This window comes from Condylura cristata, unplaced genomic scaffold, assembly GCF_000260355.1.
Source record: "Condylura cristata isolate star-nosed mole 26May11 unplaced genomic scaffold, ConCri1.0 scaffold00001, whole genome shotgun sequence".
Classification (NCBI taxonomy): domain Eukaryota; kingdom Metazoa; phylum Chordata; class Mammalia; order Eulipotyphla; family Talpidae; genus Condylura; species Condylura cristata.
The window spans coordinates 32,426,129-32,437,263 of record NW_004567102.1 but is presented as its reverse complement, the minus strand read 5'-3'; the positions used below and the strand labels follow the sequence as shown (position 1 = coordinate 32,437,263).

At 38.7% G+C, this 11,135-nt stretch overlaps 1 protein-coding gene across 1 annotated transcript in view; it reads left to right on the top strand.

Annotated features, from left to right (window-relative positions):
- Nucleotides 1-3,620: 3,620 nt before the first annotated feature.
- Nucleotides 3,621-11,135, top strand: part of ELOVL4 (ELOVL fatty acid elongase 4) — a 24,161-nt gene continuing 16,646 nt past the window's right edge. The window contains exon 1 of the mRNA XM_004673643.2: nucleotides 3,621-3,963. Within this exon, the coding sequence (XP_004673700.1) occupies nucleotides 3,864-3,963 (100 nt within the window). The 5' untranslated portion in view covers nucleotides 3,621-3,863. The remainder of the gene's footprint in view (nucleotides 3,964-11,135) is intronic.

The following is an 11,135-nucleotide window of genomic DNA, read 5'->3' as shown; positions in this document are numbered from 1 at the left end:
GTTTACAATTTTTTGACTTTTTGACTTTTTCAGTAGAAATTGCTATACATTTCTCTGTTTTGATGTTGGGCAGCAGCCTCAGGGTGGGGGCACTGTTTCCTGTCAACATTTTTGACTAACAGTATTTTCAGTGTAGGATGGGTTATCAGTATGTAACGCCATCACAAGTTGATGATGATCTGTACTAAGTAAAAAAAAAAAAATGCAAACATCTTAAATTTTTTAAAACAAAAATATTTTAAGGGCCTTCCCTGGTGGCGCAATGGGTTAGAATGCAGCACTGCAAGCTGGCAGCAGCTGCCTCAAAGTGCTAGTTCGATCCCCGCCCCAGAGGTGATCCACATGGTGCAGCAGACCTTTCCTGACCCGCCTGCTGCTCCCCTGAGCAGTGTACTTTGTCTATCTGCCTGTCTGCTCCCCACACTGTCTCTGGTGAAGTCTCTCACCACCCCTGTGCCTCTGGTCTGTATCCCAGTTCTGTATGCATAACTAAATAAATATTTTTTTAAAAGAATGTTTTAAGTCTAAGATTGTATTCCAAATTAGTTAAAAACTAATATTATGGATACTACATTTTAAAAAAACTCTATGGAGTGAAAGAGAAGTGGTTTACAGAATAATAGACAAGAACTAGTAAGAAGCAATTAATATCAATAATTTTTTTCTACTTTCTATAAATATTGTCCACTTAGCAAAGTTCACTTCTGTATGATTCAGGATCTTCCTACCAGCTTTTCATCAGTCTACTTCCTCTTACTCCTGATTCCACAGATTCCTCGGTTCATTTTTCTTTGAAAGCAGAAGTTGGTAACAATATTGACAGTGTGAGAAAGTGGAAATAACGGAAAAAAAAAAAAAGGATAGTTCAGTTTATGTTAACTCTGGATGAATTGTAACACATTTAAAATAATTTTGTATTTTTTTTGAAAATTATTTATGCATACAGGACTGGGGTACAGGCCAGAGGTGTAGGAGCAGTGAGAGGATTCACAGAGACAGAGTGGGGAGCACAGCAGGCAGATCAATGAAGTACACTGCTGAGAGGAGCAGCGGGTGGGTCAGGAGAGGTCTGCTGCGCCATGTGGACCACCTCTGGGACCTAGGACCGGAGATCCAACACGCACTGAAGCAGCTGCGGCTAGCTTGCATATCTGTGCTTAGCCCGTTGCACCACCAGGGAGGGCCCTAATTTTGTAATTTTATATAAAGTCACTTATACTAGAATAATGTACTTACCGTTAGTTTTTGGTAGAATGCTGCTGTTTTAATTGGTTTTCAAACCACAACAGAGAACTGTCCTCAAAATTTTGTAGCTACGATCGATGCTTGTATTTGATTTTGTCCAGTCAAGATGCCCCCAAAATCTTGGTTAGATCTTAGTGTTCCCTCTAGAAGAGTGGACATGTAGGTCTCCTTTCCTTTGCAAACTCTATACCGGCTGCAGTTTTGTTGATCAGTCATTGGCATTTGTAAACCACATTTGGGAATTAAGTACTGGACTCATGCTAGGATTCCAGCATGGGTAAGTTCGAGGTTCTGCCCTTAGTGTATGTTTAGAAAATTAAAAAAATGCAAATAAATATTCAAAGTACTTTTTTAGGTGATCATGAAAGCAGTGTAAATGCTACTTCTGACTTATTTTTCATCACTTGTCTGGGATTTTCTTGCATGTGACAGGCGCCCTCTAGCGAATAGAAGGACTTACTTTGCCCTTCATTATAAGAGACTGGCAATACCTGATGTAGTTTTAAGTTTCACATTGTACTAAATGAGTAAAGATGCTGAGGTTTTATATGTAACAATGGGGATGAGGGTGGGGATCTTCTTTCTTATAAAGCATCCATAATTTCACTATAAAGTAGAAGTAATCAAATTTCTGAGTGAAGGTCAAACTAATCAGAATTTCTGCTAGATTATCAAAGTATATGAGTAGATCTTTAATCTATATTCATTTTCAAATGTAGAGATTTGACCGAACTTTTAAAAATGTAGCTACTAGAATCTGTTTTATATATATATATTGGGGTTGAGACTTGAGGAACCATAATTTTAGTCAAAGCACTTTAATCTCTTAAATATAGTTGATAAATTATATTTTACTAGGTTAATGTCAAGATTAGCACATTTAATGAGAGTTGCTTGAGTGAAACAATAAATTACTTTTAATTACCTTTTCTCTCCCTGAAGCCCCTGTCACTTATAACAGTCCTTATTATGTTCTGAAAGATGTTATAATTTGACATCATCTTGAATAGTTATTAATTATTATTTACAGGACTGGGTTAGGTCTGCAACAAGGAACAAAAAAATAGTTCTTATCCTCTAGGATGCTTCAGGAACAAAATATGGCTAAATTATATATAACTGGGTCATTGGAAAATAAACCAAATAAATATAAGATAGTGTTCACATTACTTTAACAGTGTCAAAGAGCAGAAGCAATCACTCATTTGACTCAGTGGCCTTTATATAGAGCATTCTAAACTAACAATTGGAGAAAAGGTTAAATAGAAAGTAGGTGACATGCTTAAATAACAAGTAGGTGAAAAGGTTATTGGAATATCCCCAAAGGCCTTGTTTATATTAGAAACTATCAAGGTATGGTTGTATGTAGCATGTTTATACTAATGTTTAGCGTTCACCTTTTAGCGATATATTGTCTGTGGTCACTCACCAAATTACTGTTGAAACACTTTTTTAAAATAAAAGAATATTTCTTCCTCTTTCACCTTGATAGTCTCTGTCTCCTGAGCAAATTAGACTTTAATTAAAAAAAAAGTACCAATTTTTATTGAGATAACATTGGTTTACAAAACTTTATGTGACTTAGATCCACCTCAACACCTTTAAGGTCGAAACTGTCTTCTGTAACACTTAAAGCCCACCTTGATCCTACCTCTTCTCTGAACTCCTAAGGACCCCATCTAACAGACTACATTGCTTTGATAAGTCCATGTAATAATGGGTTTCCGGAACATATGCAAGTATTCATTCAAATTATGTTAACTCGTTAATGAGCAGACCCCAAAGTCTATTCTTCATCACTGCTGCTTGGAATAGGAATTGCACTCATTTAGAGGCATAACTTCTGCATTTCCCTTTGTTAACATGTTCTGGTACTGGTGATGGAAACAACCCAAGAAAGATCGAAATGAATGACAGCACGTCGCCTACCTTTGTGGGCAGCATACTGCCCACAAAATGCCCATTCTTCTCTGTCCTGTTTCCTAAGATGTATCGGGGCGGATGCGAGGTCACTCGTGAAGGCTCTGAACACCTCCGCGGAGCCTGATGTTGGCGAGGGAGGAGGGGTGAAATGGGGAGCCTAATGGAGAAGAGGGGGGTGGCAAAGAGCGGCCAGGTGTCTAGCTGCAGGCGCGACCCGGAAAGGGGTGAGGGACGAGGGGTGCTGGGCAGCGCGCGCCTGCGCGGACCTGCGCCCGGCCGCCCCCCGAGCGCAGCATCCCTGCGCAAGAGTACGGGCGCGCGGGCGGGGGGAGGGGCGTGCCGGCCCCTCCGCCCCACGCGCGGCCACGTGACGGCGGCCGAGGAGATTGGAGTCGCCGCAGCTCCACGGCGGCGGAGTGGTGCAGCGCACAGCACTCGCAGCGAGATCTCCTCCTCCTCCAGGGATCCTTGACGCTGCCTTCTCCTCCGCCCGGCTTGTCTCCGCCGCCGCCGCCGCAGTCGCATCGCTGTGGCCGCGGCGCCCGGAGGAGGTGAGGAAGACGCAGCTGGGCCGCCGCCGTTAGAGGGGTCCCCGGCTGCCGATCGCGCCCTCGCTCTTCGCCTCCGAGGTCGCCCCTCCCGCGGGGGTCTCCACTTTTTCCTCCCTCCGCTGCCAGTGCTCGCTTACTGTCGCCATGGGGCTCCTGGACTCTGAGCCGGGCAGTGTCCTGAATGTGGTGTCCAATGCGCTCAACGAAACCGTGGAGCTCTACCGCTGGACCTGGTCCATCAGAGGTAAGTCGCTGGTTTCCCCATCCTCGCCCGGCCCTGTGACCTCCGAGCGCCGGGTCCCTGGCCCTGCAACCCCTGCGGTTGTTGGGGTGTTGCGGATCCGAGGAGGTGCGGGGGCACCGGGACCTCGGGCTGGCGCTGGTTAATCTGAATCGAACGTTGAGGCCTCCCCTTCCCCCTGACGCTCGCACAGTTTTCCTCTGAGCTTCCACCATCTCTCAGCAGCTTCTAGGATGCAGGAGCTGACATACCAGATATAGTCTCTAAGAGCTCTTCGCAGGAAACGCCCCACCCCGTACTCCCACATTTCCCGATCTCATCTGACAGCTCTAACTTACGCACGGGGTTGCTTTTTAACATTTAGTAATATTTCGTATGGAGAGATGGCTGGGGGGAAGGAGAGAGTTCCAAATGTAGATGTCTTTTTTGCTTCTGGGGCTCCCGGTTACTTTGACGCAAACTGCTAACCTATTATTTTTTTCGATAGTCCATCCGTAGGGTAGTATGATTTGAAATGAAAATTTGGCTCCTTAAACTTTGAAGAATGTTAGTGTTAGTGTCTGAGGGTTTTCCTACAGCAGATATGTTTGAAGGAATTGTCTACAAAGGCTTTGCGCAGTGCAGTACAGTCGGGGAGGCGGAGGCTAAAACACCGAGAAAGAAATAAAGTCTTTAGGAAGGGGGTCTCTATAGCAGCACCTAGAGGTTGTCCCGGAAGCTTACAGATGTGCAGTTCCCTTTAAATCAGCAAACTTTTCCCTTTAGCGATTGCAGTTCCTTTCACAGGGGTTCATCATTTAATTGATTGACAAAGCCCTTTCAGAGCAATAAGTTGTGATGTGCTATTTTTGAACGTGTCATTTATTTTCCTCATTTGCTTTTGGTTTTAAAGCATTTAAACCAAAGTAAAAAATTGGCTAACACAATCTTAGATGTCATTTTAGGATTTAAAATATCATAGTTGTTTTGCAGCATTCCACCTTGCATCCCAGCTGTGAAGGAAATTAATGTTATATCTTAGGACTCTCTCGCTCCCTTCCCTAGAAATGAAAATATATTTCTATAGTTTTGTGATTGTTGTGAGAGTAAATGGGACAGTGGTTGAAGTATGAATGCAGTACAATACATAGGATATATGTTGTGGACAAAATGTGCCCTGGGATTATTTTTGTGAGATAAAATGATTCTTTGACATTGCTGTGGTTTTAATTTCTTTATAAAACTGTGTTCTTTTTCAGAAATCTCAAGTTTGACACAGAAATAAGCTACTTAATACCACAATTGAAAATAGTTAAAAGACATTTTTTAATGGAATCTTTTCTTTTTAAGTTTTCTCTGCACTATCAAACTGAGTTTATGCTATACCTACACAAACTAGGCAAGATGTGTCCTTCCCTTCATTTCTGTGATTTTGGTTATTTAAGCATTGCATCAGGGTTTCCCATTACACAATTGTGCAGAACTGAACATCAGACAAGCTCTCTAGCAGGTAGTTGCACTTTGCATACTTTAGAGTTCAGACATTGTCAAAGTCCTCCAACCTCCATATAGCCATAGCCACACCCAGGAGTTCCCATTCCTGTCTGTCCTTCCCTTCCTATCAGTGTTTTCCCACCTCTTAGGTCTCACAAAGAACAATTGAGAGCAAACGTAAAATACACCTGTCTGTAATGAATTCCTTCCTAATGATGATTGTGAAAAAAGTATCATAAATGAAATAGGAGCTTGTGCAATTGCCACCTATGGAAACTTGTTACTAGCCTATGAAGAACATATAAAATTATATCTGTAATGTTGTGGGCCAAAGAAGAGAAGCGAGTGTAGCCATTGGAACACAAGTGACCTCTCACTGGCCGGTAGGGGAGGTATTCACTGATGTTCTGGCTATCCACTTACGAAACCTGAAACTGCTTCCTTGCTTCTGTCATGAGCAACCTGGTATAGGTAGATGGTGTTTCTTTACCAATATAGAGGTTTAGTGGGAATTAGTCCTGTTCTGTTTTGATGCTGCAAAAGAAATGATATATTTCAGATTTAGGCAGAATAGATCTGAACCCTATATTGTCCCATTCCCTCTTCCCATCACTGTATTTTCCTTTTCTTTGACTCATTCACACTGCTCTAGTTCCAAAAGGATCCCCTTTCAATAAAATTTCATGAAAACTCAGTGAAGAAACTTGCCTTATTAGGTGAAGCTGAAGAAAAATTTGATGAGTCAGATATTTGGAAAGAGGGAAATAGAAATGGGCGGAGAGAAAGAATTCTTGAGAAATAGTGATGAGTGTGATAAAAGGATGTAAATTACCTGGAGAGAAAAAGAAATGAGTGAGGCTCTGTGGCCTTGAGTGCCTTGATTCCCAGGATAGTAGTTATATGCTTCTTTCATTTTTTATTAGTTCATTAAATATTTCTCTCCACTAAGGTTTGTACCTATTGTAAATAAACTATACCTACTTTGGACTGTCATAATAGGAATGATCGTAGCTTTGTAGAGTATAATTAATGATTCAAGAGATCTTTGCCCTAGAGCAAACAGTGTGGAAAAATGTCTTTTTATTGTCATACCAACGTTGCTGTTTAATAAAACATACCCATAGCAATGTGTTAAATCTGGGCTTTTCAAAGGCATCCATTTATTTATCTTATAAATTTATTTTTATTTATGCATACAAGAGCTGGGGTGTAGGCAGAGGTGCGGGGAATGAGAGGATTCACCAGAGACAGAGTGAGGAGCAGAACAGGCAGATCTACTGAAATACACCGCTGAGGGGAGAGTGGGTAAGACTGGAGAAGTCTACTGTGCCATGTAGGTCAGCTCCCTGGCTGGTGTAGAACTTGTGCAGCAGTGGCTGGGAGTAGATTGATAGTGCTGAGACTTTAACCCCTGAGCTACTAGGGAGGCACAAAAGGCTTATATTTAACAAATACTGCATGGAGCCCATAGTGTGGTAATGTTGAAAATTTTACTTTTATTATATCATTTACATTTTGTACATTGGAGTTGAAACTTGAAAGAGCTGTTTTTTTATAAAATTAGACAAAATAATTTTTTCACTTCCTTAATTTTAAGGTTTTTTTAACAAGTGAGTTAATCCCGGTTTGTATGATATAGGAGAGTACAGACTGTACACACTGGTGGGATGGGCATAGGTATTCTAATGTCATTGTGGGTTTTTCTTTGTTTTTTATTTTATGACTACGCTAAAATTATTAGGACTAGGATCATAGTTTCAAAATGTATATTTAATGAAGAAAATTTGTATGAGACTCGTTAAAATTGATGAATCTTATTTATTCTCTAATCTATAAATATCCCAATCATCCACATTACCCATTGCATTTATTTTAATAAATGCTTATTAGTGGCTTTTGTGTCACTGACATTTAGCATAGAAACATGCTGGACAGTTAATAGCCAGCATGACCCCCCAAAAGACCACATACCACCTGTGCCACTATGTTTCTTTTTGACAGCATGTTTTTAAACAACCCTATTTATGGAATATGTATTCACATGCATGTGGAGGTAGGGATCTACACTGCACTGTTCATGGATATGGTACCTTTTATTTTGTTGAAAAATGTGTATCAATTTAGGAGTTGAAGTTAGAGCATTGAGGCTTGCCTAGGCAGGCTTAAACTCACTTAGAAGGGGCAAAAGGGAGAAGGTGATGAGTGCTACAGGGGAAGGGAGAGGGACTCCTGTTTGAGGAAGATGAAATTTTGAAGTTATATAATCATTTTATCCTCATCACTTATCACATGCAGGCATAGTTCTGGGTAAAGAGTGAGGACACTTTTCATTGCCTCTATGCAACCTATGAAGTATTGGTGTTCATAGTTTGAAGGTGGACTGATCTGGTGGAGTCAGATCTAATTGGGGCTAAGGCAAGGTCCAAACAGTCCTTCTCTCCCTTCTCATATCTATTTCTACCTGTACTACAGTCTTGAATTGAGAAAGGAATATACAAGTTCTGTTTTTAAAATATTTAACTGTTGAAACATGTGAAATGAATGTGGATACTTTCAGAAAGTACTTGGATTGGTAGCTAGGAAATTGGTTGTCAAAGAGTAAAAGCCAAATCTATGGAAACTGGGGTGGTGTTTATAGGTCATTGACACATCCCGGGACTTGTGGAAGGGCAGTTGAACTTGGAGCAAGTAAATGGAGGTTAAAACAAATCTGTCCAGGGCAGAGAAACATGTGTCATAGTGTGGTCTAGTATGTTTACGTTAGTTTCATTATTTGTTATAGTTGGTATATAGTCTTCATTTATGTTATTAAATATGGTAGGTTGAATTTGGCCTAGCCAGGAAATGAGTTGCCATTGTTAATGATCATTTGAGAAAAGGCTTTCTAGTTCCAGGCAGCTACCCAGCATCTAAGATGGGACCTACTAAGACAGAGTTTTCCTTTTTTAATAACCTTCCTAAAGCTTTAGGAGGCACAGGTCATTTGGGGGATTTGCGCATTTGTTTCATTTGGTTTGTTTGATTCTTTTTTTTTCCTTTTATTACTAGTTTTTGGTCATAGATTTATGGACTTTAATCAGTAATGTTCTTGTTCATTCTCCAAAAGCATGTAGCAAAATAATCAGTCACAGGTGGAACTCTGGAGGGTAAACAATACCAGTTCTAAACCTGGTGTCAGGCCAGTTTTTTACAGTTAAGATTGTTTGCTTAAGAAGAGAAGGTTTTAAGAATTATGTAGATAAATATGTCAGATAGTGCTTTTTTGTGACTTCAAGAGCCATAATGATTTTGATCATCTTTTTAAGATTTAATTTGTTTGTTTCTCAAGTTATATCATAATGCCACTAGCAAATGATTTAATATTATTTTAGATTTACTGAGTCATTTGTTATTTCAAATTAGACAGATATTAACACCTAGGGAAGAGTTGTGTAACGAAATCTGTCTTTTTTTCTTTTTTGATGGCTCCGTTTTTACATTTCGTTATAAGGACACTTCTCTGTTAAAAAATCACAGTGCTGTTGTTTTATTTTCCCTTAAAATGAGGATATTAGAACATATTCTTTATTATGTGAAGGTTTTTCACTTAGAAAAGGGAGGAAATAATGAGAAATAACCCTTCAGAGACAATGTCCAAATGTCCTTTCTACCCTCATCAGTACTTCCCTGCCTACACACCTGAAGCTCTAGTGAACTTCACTAACTCCCCCTTGAATAAACATGCACATGTCACCTTTATATGATTTGTTTGAGTCTTGTTTTTTCCTCACCACTAGATTTGATGATAGATTTCTGGGCTTTAATGTCTCACCACACTGTTCTTTTGCTTTTATTGCCATTCCCCTGTCTACCTCTCCAGCTATTCTTTACAGAATCCTGATCTCTTTCCCTCCTTCTCAAAGCCTTACTTTGGCCAGAAGCCCATTGACATTTCCTTTCTTTCTCTGCCCTCATTGCCTTTAGTCATTCCTCAAGTATTTCCAGGTACCACTTCTCCTGTGACTATTGTGTTGACGTGTTTTAATTTGCACTATTGTTTACCTTTTCACTTTGTGTGTTTTTCTTAAATATGAGGAAAGGCCACATGCTTTTAGAGTTGATGTGCATCAAGGGATGACCCCATCAATAAAATTTTAAACAGTGGTATATAGTCTAGTTGCTAAACACTCATAGACTTTGGGTAATACTATATCATAGATAGTTTAAAAAAAAGTAATCTTTATCATAAATTATTTGTGTTTTATTTTGAGTAAAATTAATGAAGGAATCAAACCATTAAATTATTGACTAACAGGAAGCAGTTGCTTTAAGGAGACGTAAGATTTCTTCCTTGTGCAGAAGTGTTGTAGTGTAGAAGTGAGGGGGCCTCATGGTATAGAGAATGGAAAGACACTGGTAGTATTTCGATGACTGACACTTTGGTCCTGGGTCTCTGCTACGGAACGATTACAGTTCCTTTCTTTTCCAACCTCAAATTTTTTCATCTGTACATTGAGAGTGTTCAATTAGGGTATGTCTAAGGTCTCACTTGACTCGTAAGTTCTGGATATAAATGCAACTTTTAAAAATTCTTCAAGTAAGTAAAGATTTTTCAAATAAGCAGATAGGTCAGTAATTCAAAATCTCATTTTGTGCAGTATTTAAAAATTCCAACAAATTGTTATGTGTGTTATCCCAGTAGTAAAAATAATGAGTACATTTATTTATTCCTCTTCTTTTTTTCTTATATGCCCATAACAGTTGGCTAAAGGAGTAGAAAAACAAAGGCGTACCGATATTTAAGTCTCTGTTTTGACACAACTCTATTACTATAAAACTCATTTAACAATCTAGATACTTCTTAAATAACCAATAGTTAAAACATTTTGTCAAAAATGATAGGAAAGACTTTAAAGAGTAAACTTATTATACCTATGTTATTTATGTATACATCCAATTATTACATTATATCATATGCAACTTCTGAGGATGGCTTGTTACGAGGTTTTGAGCAAGCTATTCAAGATTCTCTGGATCTCATATTTCTACCTATACTGTGAGACAGTGGAAATGACATATCTTAAGACTACCTTATTGAATCTGTATAAGACCTCCTCAAACAAAGGTTTAGTCTAACTTACACTTTCTTTACATTTTTCTCTATAGGAAATGTAAAATTTTATTGTACATCATTACAAAAGATTTTCAATTATGTATCCTTTAAGCCTTTCAAAATTAAGTCTGGAAGAATGGTTTAAATTTTTTTGTGAAATCACTACAAATAAGTAGATCTTTGAATAAAAGGGAAGCAAAATAAATTAACTAGTTTGTGTTTAAGTTTATTCTTTAATTTTTAACTACAATTTCTATCACATATTTTTCTTCTTGGAATATCATCATCCTGAAACAAATACCTTACAATATATTTTACTTATGTTTACATTTAATTAGAATATAAGTCCTGAAATTTGAAAGGTAAATGTATTAATGCACTGAAGAAATTAATTACTATTAGTTGTAATTATATAAAGGCATTTTTTTGAACTGTAGATTTCAAGTGTAGATTTCAAGATTTCTGTTTTAATTTTTGTTTATCAAATGAAAACTTAGACACAGACATGTATCTTTACCAAATTTCATATACTTTTGTACACCCCTGTTCCTAGCAGCAGTGGTCACAATAGCCAAGTAGTAGAAGCAATCCAAATATTCTTTGGTGGATT